The sequence below is a fragment of the Tinamus guttatus genome, unplaced genomic scaffold (assembly GCF_059628265.1).
Source record: "Tinamus guttatus ecotype Peru unplaced genomic scaffold, ASM5962826v1 Tinamus_guttatus_pri_ptg000749l, whole genome shotgun sequence".
Taxonomy (NCBI): domain Eukaryota; kingdom Metazoa; phylum Chordata; class Aves; order Tinamiformes; family Tinamidae; genus Tinamus; species Tinamus guttatus.
The window spans coordinates 2,313,559-2,331,607 of record NW_028289283.1 but is presented as its reverse complement, the minus strand read 5'-3'; the positions used below and the strand labels follow the sequence as shown (position 1 = coordinate 2,331,607).

At 41.2% G+C, this 18,049-nt stretch overlaps 1 protein-coding gene across 2 annotated transcripts in view; it reads left to right on the top strand.

The window, feature by feature from the left end:
- Positions 1–12,306, top strand: part of LRP6 (LDL receptor related protein 6) — a 114,229-nt gene extending 101,923 nt beyond the window's left edge. Inside the window, exons 17-23 of one of the 2 annotated variants that reach the window (XM_088537360.1) lie at positions 1,122–1,247; positions 2,648–2,884; positions 4,544–4,654; positions 6,508–6,738; positions 7,903–8,039; positions 9,174–9,271; positions 11,035–12,306. In XM_088537360.1, coding sequence (XP_088393486.1) covers positions 1,122–1,247; positions 2,648–2,884; positions 4,544–4,654; positions 6,508–6,738; positions 7,903–8,039; positions 9,174–9,271; positions 11,035–11,323 — 1,229 coding nt within the window. In that variant the 3' untranslated portion in view covers positions 11,324–12,306. The remainder of the gene's footprint in view (positions 1–1,121; positions 1,248–2,647; positions 2,885–4,543; positions 4,655–6,507; positions 6,739–7,902; positions 8,040–9,173; positions 9,272–11,034) is intronic. The other variant, XM_088537361.1, reaches the window with a different exon arrangement.
- Positions 12,307–18,049: the final 5,743 nt, after the last annotated feature.

Here is an 18,049-nt window from a genome sequence, read left to right as displayed (position 1 = left end):
GGAAATGGCCTCTGGTTCCTGCTAGAGATTTTTGGGATTATGCCTGTGGTAAGGTAGTGATGTAGTAGCTAGTAGATGGTTACTCTGTTTAGAAAAGCACAGCTCAGGGCCTGTCTCTAGTAGTAAAGGCTTCAAAGGACAGGCAATCCTGGCTGCAGAGCTGTGAAGGCAAAGTGAAACATTTGTTAGTGACAAGTTGCACTGAAAGTAGATGGCAAATGAGCAACACTGAACGGTGTAAAGGTAGTGCATGGAAAACCACCAATTGTGTTGCTCAAGTCTGCGCTTTTAACTCTGTAGCAGGATATAACCTCCCTCTTATCCCTCCTCTTCTCCCCCTGCATCTGTTTATTAAATTGATGGGGAGCTGAATGTTTAAAACAGCAGAGCTGCAGTCATCATAGAAGAAAGAGGCCTGGTTAGCAGGCTGTGCTGCATGCCTTGGAGAAATATGTAGAAAAATGTCTGGGGATATTTAATTAAAGCATCAGTGCAGACTACTACTAGTTTTGTTTGCTGTTAGTCTCAGTAAATCTGTCAGGAGTTCCAAAAGTATGTTGTCCTTATTAAACATTAAAATGAAGAGATGTATTTATCTAGAGCGTGTTAATTTGAGTTTTGGAGACAGTGCGAAAGCCTCAGAATTTATAAATTTGAAAAGCTGACTTTTTAATGAAGCTTGATAGCAAAAATGAAGTATAGAATGCAAGGCATCTTTTTTAATAGTTATACAGCAAGAATAGCAGCAATAACATATTCCACTGCACCCAAGGAGCAAACACTCTTGAGTTTAGTTTACTGTTTTAGAAGACCACATGGCACAATTCTCACAGTGTTTCAGATCATGGATAATTACTGATGTGTGTGGAAAAAAGAAATACACTCCCTTTCAGAGCAGTTGATGCTAATGGCTGTTCGCAGTGGGAAAAGATTCAGGAAAGGGAGCCCTGTGAGCCCAAAGAAATCTCTGAAAAGATGTGGGGTTTCTTGTCAGTGAGCTTACCAAGTTTACTGAATGCATTTTGAAATAGGAAAGGGGAACCCAACCCCTCAGGTTCTCATCTCTTCACCCCCAGCATATGATTGCAATTGTACCATCTGTCTTATTTTTAAAATCACAGGGCTGCATCCTTGTTCTCAAGACAACGGAGGTTGTTCACACATTTGCATTGTGAAAGGCGACGGCACCACGCGCTGCTCGTGCCCCGTCCACCTTGTCCTGCTGCAGGATGAGTTATCCTGTGGAGGTAAGTCCCTCCCAGTCTCCGTTTCACTGAGCTCTCCACTTCTGATAGGGGCTTCATGTGGGCTCTATGCTGCCGTCTTTAGGGACGGCTTCACAGCAGAAAGCATGTGGCAGTGTACCAGCCACTGTAACATACTATTTACCTGTTCATCTCTTTGACTTGCCCCGAACTAAGTCTGTAACTACTGATAAGGGACAAGGAAAATTTCATTATCTTAAATAAGGGCTTCCATTCACCCTTTCTACTTAAGAGCACTGAATTATTTCAATTTGATTTTCTTTAATTGTGTCATATGCATTACACATTCTCCTTTTCCAAATCGCGGTAGCTTCTCATCTTTGGGGATGTTCCACCATTTGCTTATTCTTTGCTTTCCTTCTCAAATCGCCCTGTGTGCGTCTTTGTGAACTGCGATCCCAGAAGGGGTAATTAGAGAGAAGTGCAAGTTGCCGCCTCTGTGGTGATCCAGCCGCCGTAGCCCGCACCCCGGCAGCTCCAAGGGTGGAGATGAAACGCGGGAGAGCAGAGACGCTTTGGTGCTTGGGTCTCTCTGGGCCACCAGGCTGAATGGGTTTATTATGCAACCTTCTCGCCATCGAGGCGACGTGTGGTCTCACAATGGAACAAGAGCTAACATAATCCAGATATTTTCTCAGCAAGTTTTGTACTAGGCCAAAAAAAGGGAAGGAGGAATGGAGGATATGAGTGTTTTTAAAATTAAAAAAAAAAAAAAAAAAAGGCGGGGGGAAGTAAGGGGAGGGTTGCACGCTTACTACATGAGATTAGCAGTTACTGTAGTAAATGTTAAGTAACAGCTAACAGCTGTGTTGAGATAGCAGGACTTGACTAGATGGAGCAGGTTTTTTGTCATTTTAAAAGCATTCTGACTGAACAGATTTTTTTGAGGGCACATAACTAGACATTGAGTCACTGTGCATCCATCTGCAGCACATTACATCCTTCTAATGTTTTCTATACAATTACTGTTGAACATTGAAAAGAAAGTGAGCCTTCAGTTTTGCATGTAGTTGTGCTCTGGGAAAGGGGAAGTAGCAGAAAAGCATGTTGACTTTAAATGACAGACAATGAAGACCTACTGCAGCCTAAGAGAATGGTATTACAAGACTGAAAAAAGAGGGAGAAAAAGAACTGTGCTTTGAGTGTGCACATTTCTGCATCTGCTGTTGCTTGTCCACCGAGCACCCATTATCAGGAGCCTGTGTCAGTCCCGTAGGGCTCAGGAACGGCTCGCGTGACTGTGCAGGGTGTGGGGGGACATCACCTTGTGACGTGGCACATCTGTGGGGCGGCCGAGCTCTTATTGTCCTTGCCTGTCCTGATCTGCTGTTTGTTCACCTGTATTTTTTATTTCTGTCTGTTTGCCTGATTTTTTTTTAAAGAACCACCAACATGCTCCCCTCAGCAGTTCACCTGTTTCACAGGTGAGATTGACTGCATCCCCGTGGCCTGGCGCTGTGACGGTTTCACCGAGTGCGAAGACCACAGTGATGAAAAGAACTGCCCCGTGTGCTCGGAGGCCCAGTTCCAGTGTGAAAGCGGACAGTGCATTGACAGTGCCCTCCGGTGTAATGGAGAAGCAAATTGCCAGGATAACTCAGATGAGAAGAACTGTGAAGGTACAGAGGAGCTTTCAGAGTATGATGAGACTAGAGCTGCCCCAGGGGATGGTGGTGGATACTGAGGTTATTGCTGGGGGTAGAATTTGGCAGGATCTGAGCTTCTGGAGGTTTTGTCACTGGCCCCTTGAATGGGAAGTAGTTTCACAGCTCTGCACTTAATGTTTCTCCACCTGTAAAACTGAGATAATGCCAAGTTACAGCACAGGGGCTGAAGCTCTGTTTGTGAAAAATACCATTAAAAGTTTTGTTAATTTTTAAGCTGTAAAAAACTGCCTGCTTTGGAGTCAATTACAAAAGTGGAACAAATTCTTGCCATTGTTGTTTGGATATCTTATACGGAATAAATGTCTTGGGTTTATTTTATCATACCTGAAGAAAATGAAGTTAAGGTTATGTGAAAGTGGGAGTGAGACACAGATGAGATTACTGAAGAACTCTTCTTTCTGTAAGCTACAGCAAGACAGAGCATTCAACATGCTGAGAATTATATTCTTTTAATTTTGGAAGGATCAATATGGCACAGGTTTCACTAAATCAAGTGAAACAGCAGCAAGGTCTCCCTCCTTCTTCCTACTGTACAAGTAGTAGGAAGCTGTAGGGATGCTGCTTCTGCTTCAGCCTTTTGGTACATTTTCTTTCTTTGAAGAGACTGTCTGAGGGTCTAAATCAAGGTTGATTTTCTTTCTAAAAGATATGCTTCAGCTTAAACAAAAACATAGAGGCTGATGCAAAAATCCCTGTGACAAACAGAGATCATTAGCCAGATGGGATGCTAACATCTGGTAGTGGGTTGTGCAAGCTAGCTTCCCAGTTGTCATCCAGTGACCAAAGATACCAGAACAGTGGCTGTTTGTCTCCTTCAAAGTGGCCCTGTTATTCAGAGCGTTCAAGTTGATTACACATCACAAACATCTTTAAGTTTTACGTTTTTAATTTAACTGAAGTCAGAAGTAATTTCTGGGTTTACGTGAAACAGGAGGCAAAATATGTGTAAACAGCAGCCAGCACCTTGCCTGCAGCACCTTTTTTCACAAAGTAATAGTTTATTTTGTGAGTGCACTGGCAAAGCTCCAGGCTTCTCTTCCGTCTTTCATTTCAGTTTTAAAACATTATGTCAAGTGAAATATATTGTTCCATGATCAAGGAGTTTTCTGGTTTACATGTAGAGCGTAAGGGCATTGAGAAATCACATTTGTCTTTCTTAAACTATTTTATCTTCATGCCTTGGCAGATTTATTTTTAATAACTTAACTCTTCTCTTTTACTACAGTAAATGTTTAGAGCTGGGGTTCCTTATGATAATTTGATTTTAAAAAGTGCATTCTGGAGTAAGTGCCTGTAGTCTCAGTAACCTGCTGCTTCCGAGTTGTTCTAGCCAAGTAACTTTATCTGGTAGCATCCTTATTGTAATCAGGCAAAAAGGAGAAGGCTCCCACTGTGGTACCTTCTCCAGAACTTTGGATCACATTTTTGCATGCTTGGTGTGAGGGACCCTGATGTGCTACCACCTGCTTCAAGAAACGAAGCTAGCAGCGGGCCGAACTCTCCAAGATGCTCCTGTTTGTATGCCGTGGTGATTTGTTTTCTTAAATCATTTTAAAGAATAGAAACCTTTGATACTGAGTCTTGGTGTGGGGGGGGGGTTTCTCTCTCCAGTGCTTTGTTTAACCGATCAGTTCCGCTGTGCCAGCGGGCAGTGCATTGGGAAAAGCAAGAAATGTGATCACAACCTGGACTGCAGTGACAGCTCAGATGAGCAAGGATGCTGTAAGTGCGAAACCTGAGACTAGCAACTTGATTGCAGTATTTGAAATTTGTTTGTTTCTTTCTCAGTGAGTTAGATTTTACCAACTGGGCCAAACTATTTTCTTCCAAAATGGATGCTCCTGTTCTTATCTGCTGTCATGCGCCTAACACACAAGGCAGTGGCTGTGAACAGGAAAAATATCTAGTACTTTTAGTGAATTGTCTCAGAGGCAGAGCATGCTTGTAGTTTTTCCACTTAAATTTTTAAACACAACTAAAAGGGATATTTTACAATAATCTATTTGTTTGCTGAGGGGGGTGCAGTATTAAGGATTTTCTAGCAGCATGAAGCTTTCATACAACTGCTTTGCTTCATGGTTTTATCATCCTGAGAATTAATAGCAGGTGCTTTTAGAATCAGAGGAGCACACTATTTACAGACTAAACCTTCTAAAATGTTCTGTGTGTCTTGAAAATATGCTATTTCGAGTTCGATTTATGATTTGTAATGTGTGATACCCCCTACATTGAAATCTCCAGAGTCCTGCAAGAAAACCACTGCCTTTAAAATTCCAGCTTTAAGGTTAATTTTCATTGTTCATACTTTAGGAGAAATTGTAAATAATAATTTGAAAATTATTGAATTATACAGTTATTGAAATTGTAAATTAATCATTATAAATTCTCATATTGGAGATCCCCATACCACAGATGACATAAACTAACACAACTTAAAAATGCAAAGCCAGAGTTGAACCCTGATTTTAAGGTGTGATGGGAGACGACCTCTTGTGCTCTCAGGTTGTTAGGAGATAAGACTTCTGTAGTTATCTTTATTCTAGCCTGCATGGTTGGTTTTTGTTTATGTAACAGAGGATGGAAAATTAGCCCACCTGGAGTAAGACTTCAGTTATCACTGTCCTTCTTCCAATATGATCAGAAGTCTGTTTGTTTGTCTTTGTAGATGGTGACAGGATGGTTAAAGTATGAATTTGGTGTTCAGGAAAAAAAGGAAATGTGTTGAGTAAAAGACTTTCAGTAATGGATAAGATGTAAAACACTGACTAGAACAGGAAAATACTTTAAAGTCTGCTTTTCTTGTCACATTCATGAGGCACAGGCAGGGGGTTGTCAGTTACTCCTAGAAATGTCATTGCTTGGGATTGGTATTGTAGGGAAAGCCACTCATTTCAACTGTTGAATAATCGTACAGGATCCTCATATGGCTGACACCGCTAAGACTGATGCTCAAATACATCTGTAGCCATCCATGTGAAACAGATGTAGAGCGGGTTAGGTAGTTTTGTAAATACCAGCAGGCCCAAAATCGGTGATGCTTCGTCTTTACTGTTCAGCAGAACTGAATGTTACAGTCTGAATTATAAATCCCTAAATAATTGAGAAAAGGAAGATCTGTTTCACAGAATGATACCGGTGTCTATGTGATTTAGGTCAAACATGAAAAGTAGTTGCTGTCTTTAATGACAAGAAGCACCATAATTGGAGTCCCCAGTTCAGTGCCATCCAGAGTCATGGCCAAAGGACCTTTCAAAGATTGGCCCTGACTGTCAGCATGCATCAAGTTCAGGGCCTGGCTCATCAGACCCTCTGCACATGTGCTGATATGTGATTTAAAGTTGTCTGTGCATTTGTGAAGCTCTTTGCATGCACAGGTTGTGCTCGTAGCCCCTCACAGCCTTCAAACAGACCTGTCCCAGTGCCTGCTCCTTCCTGCCATGTTTTGGTTTAAAAGCTGCCCACAAGAGCAGAGACTTTCATTTTTCCTCTGTGGATAGGGTGTCACAAAAACCAGTGTTGGTACCTGGAGTTGTTAGATGAGTCTCTACGATATGATTTTCCCCTTTTGCTTTCAGACACGACAGAGGAACCTGCACCACAGTCCAACAACACAATAGGCTCCATCATTGGTGTGATCCTTACTGTTTTTGTGGTTGGAGCAATGTACTTCATCTGTCAGAGAGTGCTATGCCCACGCATGAAGGGCGATGGGGAAACCATGACCAACGATTATGTGGTGCATGGACCAGCGTCTGTGCCCCTTGGTTATGTGCCTCACCCAAGCTCTTTGTCCGGGTCTCTTCCTGGTGAGTAAACGGCATGTTCCATATCCTGCCCTTTGGCACCAAGTAATTGCAACCCAGCTTATTGTGCGTGTCCTCACAGTGGATATCTGTTTCAAAGACATAATTCTTGACATGAAGTTTCTGGAAGACCAGAATTTGAAGACTTGTAGCCATCCTTTCTAATAATCCTCAGCTGCTATTTTACTTGTAACCCATGCAGTCTCCATCTACTTATAGATGTATAGATACTTAGCTGAAAAATAAGTTCATGTAGATACACATGCTGTTGGAGTTTTCTTCTTTTCCTACTAATGAATTCTCTTTTGGTCTGTTATAATAGCTACAGTGAAGTGTTTTGACAGCAGAGAGTAAAGTAACACAAAAAGAGAGGATTTATTCACAGTATTTTAGACAGAATGTGATTACTGTCATCTGACTTACAGACAGGACTGGAATGCTCATGGAACTTCTTGTAAAGTCAGCAGCAATTGTAGTCTCAGCTTATTTCAATTGATAATGTGCAATATTGTACTTAATTTATATGCATTGCTTCTATGCATGGTGATTGTAAATGTACTCTAAACTGTGGCTTCAGATTCAGCAGGTTTTAATTAGAATATGTAGGTTCTAACAGGCCATTATAGGGTTAAAATGATGCACCAAAATTTCTTGGCTTTCTGTAATAACCTGCTTTCATAAGACGATCTTTGAGAAGAATTTTTGCCATTATTTGGAGCAGTTGCATGCCTCTCTGTTTCTCACTTGAACACCCTGCCAGGAAGCTTTAGTCCAGTCACAGAAGCTTGCTTAAGGGTAGAAATGAAAGAACAAGCCAGTTCTTCTTTTGCACATGTTTCAGTTCCTTAATTGAGGTGGTTAGAGGCAGTTACCTGTTTTATTCTGAGGCATGGAAATAGTGCGCAAATGCACTCAAGCCTTTTCCAGGCATTCAAGTGAAAGCAACCTGTCTTCTCGCAGCTTTAGTGCAGCCCAGTGCCAAGTCTGGGCCTCAGTAGCTGATATGTAAACCAACATGTTTATCCATTGATCATCTTCATTCCAGGTCTCCATCAAGGAGTGCTGTAAGGAGTAATTTGGGGAGTTCCATGTTTATACTTCTGTTACATGTTTATACTGCTTCCAAAATTTGAATATTGACACTTGTAAATCTTTCTTCTTCTTCAGGGATGTCTCGAGGTAAATCTGTGATCAGCTCCCTCAGCATTATGGGGGGAAGCAGTGGGCCACCCTATGACAGGGCTCATGTCACTGGAGCCTCTTCCAGTAGTTCTTCAAGCACCAAAGGCACTTACTTTCCTCCAGTAAGTCATTCTGTTAGTCACAGACCTTGAATAATTTTAAGTGAAGTGCTAGTGCCTTTCTGGGTATAATTAATTGACAGATTAATGTTTTGTGTCAGATTTCTAGCCTAATAAATCCATAAGAATATGGAGTAAATGATTTCGAATGGGAAGGGAGAGGGGACTGTGTTTTTTCAAAATAACATAGGAATTTTCTACATATTGTTAAGTTTTAGAGTGCTCACTATCAGAAAAAGAGTTTGAATTTCTGGGGAAAGCAGAAAGTCCCCAGTCCAGAGACTGGCAGAGCAAACACCTTTCATTGGTCTCTGCCACGTGCCTGTGGAAGTAAAACTGAATGGTTCATTCTGTATAAATCTTTGAAGGAATTAATATTTTTGTCCTGTTATGAAGTAAACAACTTTCTTGTAAATCCATAGCACCCCCATAATCATGTATGCTAAGCTAGATGTTGTATGAAGTTGGTACCATTCCTAAAGGACTTCTCATCTCTTTAATTTTAGTATTGATGGTAGTTGTTTGAGATATTTTCATCTTAAATGTGCTAAGCCACTAGCCACTGACTGGTCAGTCAGAGCAGGCTGAACATTTTCAGATGTGAGAGTCAACCCATCATTAATGTTATTAAATATTATTAAATGGGTTTCATCAAAATACTTTTTGTGCTATAGGACTATGACCATACGGGGAGTAAATGCTTGCATTGGACAGCAAACTGCAGATCCTACAAACAGGATAATAGTTAGGGGCTGCAAGCTTGTCAGGCCAGACGTCTGCCAGTTTGCCTAGAGCAGTAGCGTCCCTAGTGACAATCTGGTATTGAACAGCCAGCTTCAGTTTTACTTTCCAGCACTGGCTGTGTCAGAATATCCTAATAACAGCAGTCAGCATTTTTGAGAAGAGCTTAGTAACAGTTTCAGTGGGAGTGGAACAACAGGGGCTTCCAGGGAGGCATCTGTCGAAGAATTGGGGAATAAACAGCAAAAACAAATCCTGTTTGGGAGAAACCAGACATGCAGTTCTCAAGGTTCCTAATCAATAGGACTAAAAGGAAAGTCTATATAACTTGTGTTCTTTTAATTCTCCTTAACTTTTTTTTTTATTTTTTTTGAACTGTGACTCTCTCTTTCTTAGATTTTGAACCCACCACCATCACCAGCTACTGAACGTTCACATTATACCATGGAGTTCGGCTACTCTTCGAACAGCCCATCCACTCATAGATCCTACAGGTAATTATTGTTACCATAGCTTCCATCAGGACAAGAGCAATTACTATAGAAATGCAGAATATAGACTGTCCCTGCTCCATAAGAATTGCAGTCCAGTGCCCTAATTCTTCAAGTATTTATGCAAGTGTTTAAATTGGATCAACTGTATCATGTCGTTCACATGATAGATGTGGAAGTGCAGCACTGAGGGAAATCATGCAGTAAGGGGGTTAGTGATACACCTCTTGGGCACATTGCACTGAGGTACTAACAGCACAGACTTTTGTTGTCAAGTTATCTAAATGCCAAAGAGAATTGTTATTAGGATAACTTTACTAGAGAAAATTATTGAGCGCTGCATTATTTTAAATCTTTGTCTTAGATAACTTGTTATGTAATTATCAGGAACAACATACATAGTGTAAGGCGCTGGGAATGTAAAAGCTGGTATTTCAGAAGTAATGTTAATATTATGGCCTATATAAAGCACAGAAATTCTGATTTGATGTATGTAGGGTTAATCTCTAAAATAGGTTGCTCTGCTTATTTTCCCTGTGGTAAATATTTATGGACATGTAGGCTTTATCCCTGTGTTATCTGAATGTATCTTTCTCATCTTTTTTCTATGATTTAGAGCTTATTACCATTTTATTATTTATTTAACTGTTTACAAAAAAAAATAAAGGAAAAGAGCCCTACTACTGAGGGATGTAAAGTTCCCCCCACCATATTACTAGTAGGTCTGGTCAATGTGAAGAGGTAGCTATATTTGTCTATTGAAAGAAATGCCTCCCTAACATAGAGCCTTTGGGGTTTTTGGATAATGAGGTCTCTGGGGCTGAAAAGACATCTCTTCTCCATTAACAGAAAATATGGTCTCTGTTGTGCAGAAGGTCAGACCAGATGTTTATAATGGTCCCTTCCAGCCATATGAAAAATCCTTAAAAATGGCTAGTAATTTTGTAATGAAATCAAGGCAGACTTTGGCACCAGCATGAATCATGATGATCACTGCTTAACTGTTTGGCTTTAAATAGTATTAATGGTTTTAAGGCTGTAGTGTGAGAATGAATGGTTTCAGACCCCCACCCAAAAATAAGCGCTATTTTTGCTGTTCCTGATCTGCAGCCTTTTGTAATGTCTGACTTGTTTATAGAAGAGCTACATCTCCCCCAGTCCCCAGCTGCTGGCAACAGCAGCTACCAAACCCCTTCCTTTCTAATTACATCATCCCGGGCTCACTTCAGAAACAGTTTCTGGTAGCAGCCATTGCAATTCCTATCCCAGTTGCATTCTTCTAGATGCTTTTCCTGCCTGCTGCGAATGTGTCCAGTGGTTTTTCTCCCTCTTGGTCTTTCTCGACATTTCTCTCGACTTGGAACGTTATATCCATGAACTGGATGATGGAGGCAGAGCATCAACTCTGTACAAATGTGACACGGATGTTTTATTCCATTGTTCCATGCCCACCTCGCTCTCCTGGAGGCACCTTTTCCTACCTCAGCTAGGGCCACAGGGACTGTTTTTGTTGGTGATGAGTACAAGCGAGCCTTAGTTACTGTAGCTTGACAGGGGCTCTCATTCCCAGGCAGACTGTTGTGCTGGGGGGTGAGCTTTAACATTGTTGTTTGTCCAGGAAAGAGGAGCAGGATGCTCCGCTTCTGCCAGAGCGGGTTGACCTGCTGCACATTCCTGCCTTTGCTTGGCTTGTTGGCGAGCACAGTGCCCGAAGCGCACGGTCTTTTCCTCCACTCACACGTCTCCCCTCAATGTCCCTGCTGCAGCTACAGGCCTTACAGCTACCGCCATTTTGCGCCCCCCACAACCCCCTGCAGCACAGACGTCTGCGACAGCGACTACGCGCCCAGCCGGCGTGCGCCCGCCGCCGCCAAGGGCTACACGAGCGACCTGAACTATGACTCGGAGCCTGTGCCCCCGCCGCCCACACCGCGCAGCCAGTACCTGTCGGCTGAGGAGAACTACGAGAGCTGTCCGCCCTCGCCCTACACGGAGCGGAGCTACTCGCACCACCTGTACCCGCCGCCGCCGTCCCCCTGCACCGACTCGTCGTGAGGGCCGTCCCCCCCCTCCGTCACCTGCCTCCGCCACCAAAGTGTAAATACGAAACGCTCTGCTGGGGAGGGGGGAGGGAGCCCTCGGCGAGGGAGGACCGTGTACAGATAAATGTTATTAAGCAGGGTGGAGGAGGCCTGGAGATATTTGTACAGAAGAGAGAGAGAAAAAAAAAAAAAAAAGGATATTTATATATTTTCTTAAACAGCAACTGCTGCTTGTGCCATAAGAAGAGAAATTTTTGTATAAAAAAAAAAAAAAAGACCCAGACATTTGTACAAAAAGTTTTTATTTTTGCAAATGGAACACAAAAACATGCCTTAATCCAGTGAAGTGACTGAGCACATAAGGAAATGAAAAGACCAGGAGGTGTCACTTGTCCAGTGAGGTGAGATGTGGGGTTTATCAATACCAAAAATGTTTAAAGTAATTAATAATAAAGAAGTCCGTCTCAGAGCAGCATACCATAGATACTTGGAAGTAGCCAAATAACCTCTATGTTAACTACGGAGGGCCAGCAACTAAAGTTAAACTTGAAGAAAATGCAGTCAGGACAGATATTAACCTTACACAAAGGGCTTTGTTTTCTAGTGGAATACAGCAATCATAGCAGTGAATCCAGAAAAAAATCACACACTTCTTAAAATTATTACTCCTCTGTTAGTTGTTAACACATTTGCAAAATTGCACCATTCAGAGCTCTCCTTGCTTCTGGGATTTCAATGATTTCTTGAGGTATATTTTCTTTTCTTATTATACAGCTTTTCCTGTCCTTTCTGCATCCTTTCTTCCTTTCTGTGTCACTTTAAATCATGATATACTTATTTAAAGTACTGCTAGAACTGGGCTGCTATAAATATTTTCTTTTTACTTTCTTTCTATCTTTTTTTTTTCTCTGATTAGCCTTTTCATACAGTGAATGTCATGCTATACTATGTTTTCTTCATTTTGCCAACACAGAAGGATTCTGTTTTGTACCAGGTCAGTGTGATTTTTTTCATGTGATTGACAAGGGTAATATGCATATACCTGAGTGATTTCTAGACCGTTTAAAAAATATTTTGACCTAGTGCCCGCAAATGTCAAATATTTTTATACAACATATAATATAGACAGCATATTTATAAACTATAAATTTAACCATGGATTGTTAGTTTTACTGTAAATGAATAATATATCCTTGCAGTACTTTCAATGTATATTGATATCACAGTATACAAATCATATATATATATATAAAACATATATATATATAAATATATTATTTTTTCCTAGTAAGGAAGCATTTAACTTTGTCAGTGGAACAACTGTCCATAGGAAATATGTGTTTTTGTTTTTTATCCATTGGAAGGGTTTCCTTTTGTTGTATTAACTGCTCATGATTTCTGTTAGGCAAAGCCAGTTTTCTCAGTATGATTTTGACATACCTCCTCTTTTGCATGGTGTGAGTTTAATACCTTAGTATTAACCGCTGTGAATGTCAAATCTTAAGATATTCGTAACCGAACCATTTTATATTTTCATCCTCTATTTTTGTATATTTTGTTGTTTGGCTCCTCCTCCTTTCAGCCTCACCATGGTGATTTTGAAAAGAAGAGTGCTTAATCAAATAGAAACACTATCTATGTAGGTTGAGGGGCAACTTAGGATATCATTAACCTCTCTCTGATTCCAGTGCAGCGTTTTGAATTTGCTTTGACTATAGGGGAGTTCATCTTGGATGGCATTATGCATTTACAGCTGCTGTTGACTTCAAATCCATGTTGAAAGTGCTCATTGTCTTCAAAGATCAGTCCTCTAAATCTTCATGCTCAAAACAAAGGTACCAGGGAGCTTCTGTCTTGTGGCCTCTAGGCCCAGGATGGGTGACACATTCGTCCTAGGTACCATTCGGTTTTTATTGTTCGCTCTCTGGCTTATTTCCCAGACCATTTCAACCAAAAGAGAAACAGACTGGAAATGTGTCATGGGCTTTAATTCAGACTATTGACAGAATTAGTAACAAACGATTCTTGCTATAGTGCTGCCAGCAGCTCATGTCAGAGCCTCCTTTGATTGAAGCTCTGAGAAAAACAGCGATGTCTGGAATTCCAGCTACCGTAACTGGTCTCGCTAATAGTCAGAAATGCCCAGGGCTGTTAAGATTGATCTTTAGATCTGGTGTGCTAAGTTTTTGGAGTTTTTTGCCCAGCTTAATTCTAGGTATCTAGGATTTCTGGTAGCTGTTCTTCTGGTTCTTCCTTGTAGGCGAAGAAGGTTGTCAGTGTTCTCCAGCAGGATGGACGTGGCGGGTATTGCGAACCATAAGGGAACTCGAATCCATTTATATGAAGGCGGGAGGGTGGGTGTGCGGGGCGGGGGGCGTTGAGGCTGGCGTGCCGATGAGAATCGAAACTCGTGCGTTGTTTACATTTATTATGTGCAGCATTCCGTGTGGGCTTCACATGTGGAAACTTGCACTAATGAACTCAGAAGAATATTGCATTGTTGTATCTCAGTCCAAGTGCTTGTACTGCGATGGCAATGGTCTCTTCTTGCAAAATACTTCTTCAATGTGCCAATTTCTGTTTGAAAAACTCCAAGGTGGTTCAGCTTAAGGAGTGGTATCCTCTTTCTGGTGGAGGTGGACTGCTTCACTGGGACTTCTTCTGGGAATGGACTTGCTCTAGGTAAATCATAAGCATGTCTGCAAGTGGACGATGCTGCCCAAGTTCTGTGCTAATTTATGTTCACACAAAACTTGGTTGAAGCCAATGGAGAGGACATACACTGAGTCGTCAAGTCTCTCTGATGCATCCATTTCACTTTGGGCATCATGTAATTTGAGTGATCTGCTGCTGAGTGGTTCATGTGAAGAGGGGAAAGTGGGCAAACTGCCTCTTTCCACTGAAGAGGATTGGTGTAGGGAGAGGCTGTTTGTTGTCTGTATTAACCAGTAGGAAGCAGACATCTGCCTTTGCAAATACAAATATTTTCCCAGTGATTCTAGAGTAAAATTCTGCGTGAGTTGATGGTCGGTGAAGTTCCTGCTAGGTAGATACCTACATTACAAAAGCAGTGATGCAAGTTGCCTGTGCAGCTGACGTAATCCCAGGGAATAGCCACAGTCTGATTTGAAAACTGAGACCGAGCGATTTGTCTCTGATCGTCTCTGTCATTGAGCCAGTCATGATTTATATTCTCTGCTGCATCTCAAATTGACTGAGATGTCAGAACTGTAGATAACACCAGCGTCAGTTCAAGGAGATACTTAAGTGCATGCATAGCATGAGCACTTAAGTAGTCTCGTTGGTTGCAGTGAAACTGCTCATAATCTTGAAGCCAAGCACAAATGTCCCTATCTTGCAGCATCAGACACATAGGCAGCAGAGCATTTAACAGACATACTCACTGTGCGTTTTTTACCTGAAAGTGCTCATAGCCATGAGTTTGGCTATGGTAAATAGTGCATTGAATTGGGGAAGAAACAGTTCAGTGGAGCTTAAAAAAGACATGGTGGACATCACAGCATGAAGTCTGAGTATGGGCCGTTGCATATTTGGCAGGTGGTCTGCATGCTTAAATGTAAAATTAATAAAACCTACTCTTGCTTTTAAAATTATATCTACCATGTCATGCTGCACACATTTTGTACCCTCTCGAGAACATATGTCAATTTTCCACGGCTTTCAGATACCAAGATAGGTATTTTAAAACAACTTTGATAAGATTAAATGGATTATTCACCTAATATTTGCCTTTGAAATAAAGAATGGTTTCCATGAATTCATATGGTTACCATGTGGATTCATACAACCTGTACATGTATATTAAATGAAGTATTATTTACAGTAAGGCAGCATATGCAAACGAAACAGTTAATATCAAAGACTTATTTTGCGCTGAGGAGCTGTAACTTTCAGTGTCTTAAGTTCAAAATTACTGCCAGAACATTTCCCCGAAGGTGCTTGGGCAGGTACACGTATGCAGGAACACATACTTGGCTAATGTGAATTTAACTGAAGCTTCTTTCTTCCTCCATCCCTTCACATTCCATCCCAGCACTCTCATTCTGAAAATGACTGAAGTTCTCCTGTGTTTTCTGCAAATACCTACAGATCACTCCGCTGCAGTCCTAGCCTACTTTTAAAGAAAAGTGCAGCCCAGCTGCTGGATGGGGTGGGTGCCGCAGCCCGCTAGCAGTGCAGAAGCAGGCCCATGGGCTTTGGTTTTTAAATTGCACAGTGGTGGGGACATTGCTTGAACATTGAACATAGGTGGATGGCAGATACACCTTGAAAATAAATTAGGAATGACCTACTATCTTGAAAACAGGTACAAAGATGCCATTACTTTTTAGAAGAGGTAAAATAAAATAGCGTACTGATCTGATGTAAGCCATTTTCTTTTGTAAACTCATTTAAAAAGAACAGATCACTGGGTGGTGCTGGAATAACATTTATAGGGACTGTGTGATCCACTCAACCAGCAGGGCACAGTAAGTGTCCATATTACATTCAGGCCAGTGATTGTCGTAATGGAATAGACTGGCTGTGGCAATGACACTGTTGGAGAGCAGTCCTGGTCCCCTTTTTTAAACGAACAAGAAGCAGCTTTGAAGTCATGATAGAAATGGCTTTAGCCTTAAGCCAGGCAGTTAAGAGTCACTGAGGGAAAAATAGAAGTGTGCTTTTGTAAAGGGGATACCACCAGGCTTAAGCTGAACTAGCCTTGTTTGCAAGTGAAGGATCTGGTGCTGCTTTCAGATTTTTAATCTTGTTTTTGTTTTGTTTGTTCTTTTTTTTTTTTTTGTAAGCTTTAATCACTGTTGGTCATTGTCTTAAAGCCAGCTGGTGTCTCTTGTTCATCAAGTTTGGTACGATGGTGCTTTGCAAGGATGTATTTATATTATAATGACCAACATTTGGTCAGCCCTATTCACTCATTCACTAACTTTTTTTTTGTAAAATAAAGTGCTTTACTTGTAAGGTGTATATAGACCTTGTACAAAAATCCTTTCCAATTATTACTATAAACTGAGTTGTAACAAATGAAATGTTGATTTTTATAATAAAACTAAGAATGAAAAAGGGGAGTGTGCTGTTCATTTTATTTCAGCATCTGCAAGAAAGGTAGTTAAAAGTAGAAGTCCATGTGTATTTGCTCTCCATAAAAGCTAGAGTGTGTTCAGCTTTCTAATGCTCTAGGCTGCCAACTTGCATGCAAACATGGATGCATTTGCAAGAAACACATAGTTGATTTCAAGCAGTTCTTAGATTCAGTTTAAAGCTAAAAGTCTCCCATTTTTAATCACTTACCTCAATTTACCAGATAATATAAACCAGAGGCTTGTACCAAGTAATTCTGTATCAGACCATAGAAATAATGGATTCTTTTGGAGAATGCTAGTATTTAAATCTATAACTAAGTGTCTTCAGTGACAGAAGTAATGGAATCTCCCACTCCTTCTGCCTGGGATCACAGTCCTGTCTCTTTACCAAGGAACTGGGTGGGGAGCAATCCTCAATTTACAGCTCTGCACAGGAATTCCCATTCTGCAGATTTTGTAAACAAAATGTGTCTTTGTATTATTGTGGATTTGGATATGTTCTGATTGTTGTTTTATTTTTCCAGTTCTATATGGAGGTATCAACAAGTCTCATATCACAGTCTGTATTAGTAAAACGGCTACATTTACTTATGAAAATAAATGCTACTCTTAACTATATGAGGAGATATTCTACATTTATTCTTCCATGGAAAATGAACCATTAGTCTCAAGCTGATGGGTGCTACCATTCTCTCTCTTAAAATGCCAGTGAAAGTTGCTCCTGAGTTATAGATCACTCACTCTGTCCTTTCTCTTTAAATGGTAATGGCTGCCAGAGCCAGTGCGACTGTGATGCGATAGATGTGGGTGTGCAGCATTCACGTTCTTTAGGATTCCCTGATTCACATGTAGTTCTCCAAGATAGTATAAATGCTCTGGAGTGTGCAGTATGGATTAACAGCTGAGACAGAGCGCAGAATCAACCGTATCCAGCTGAGCCAGTTGTTTCTTTGCCCCACTCAAGATTCAATCGCTTTTGTTTCCTGATCTGTATCTCCTTCTAAAGCAAGCTGTGCTTCAGCTGCAGCTCCACCCTGCCTCCTTACTGTGCCTCTCTGGAGCTGGTTGAAGTCATGTCCAGTATGCTGCCAAGGGACAGCAGGTGTACTAAGGGAAACTGAGTTATTACTCACAGTTAACAAATATTTCCAGCCTCTGTTATAAAAGATCACTTGGAAGTGTGAAGTGGATTGGTTTTCATAGCACAGTTGTGTCATCCCTTGCAGGTTTCCACACAAACCAAGGTGACTGCAAGTGCTGGAGTCCTGCCACTCATTTTATATTAGGGGAAGAGAAAACTTACTGCATCTTTGTTTTGATAGGGGGAAGGAGAAGAATGTTTCTTTAAGAAGATAAAAGTTGAGGTTTTGAGATCCACCAGCATCCCCAACGCTCCTCTAAGGAACTGAGAATAGGAGCTCCCTCTTGTTCCTGGAGGGGAACTGTCAGACTTGTTTAACCTGTTCTTACTAAGGAGAAATGTTTGCATGGTGCTTGGTAGAACAGACTGTTGAAAAGTTGACACCTCAAAGAGAAAGTTTAGCCTTGAATAGGTTCAGCTCAATGCAGATTCCCTTTTTAAAGGAGAAATAAGGAGCACTCTGTCGCTTGTACCTTCCTTTCCACACTGAAACTTA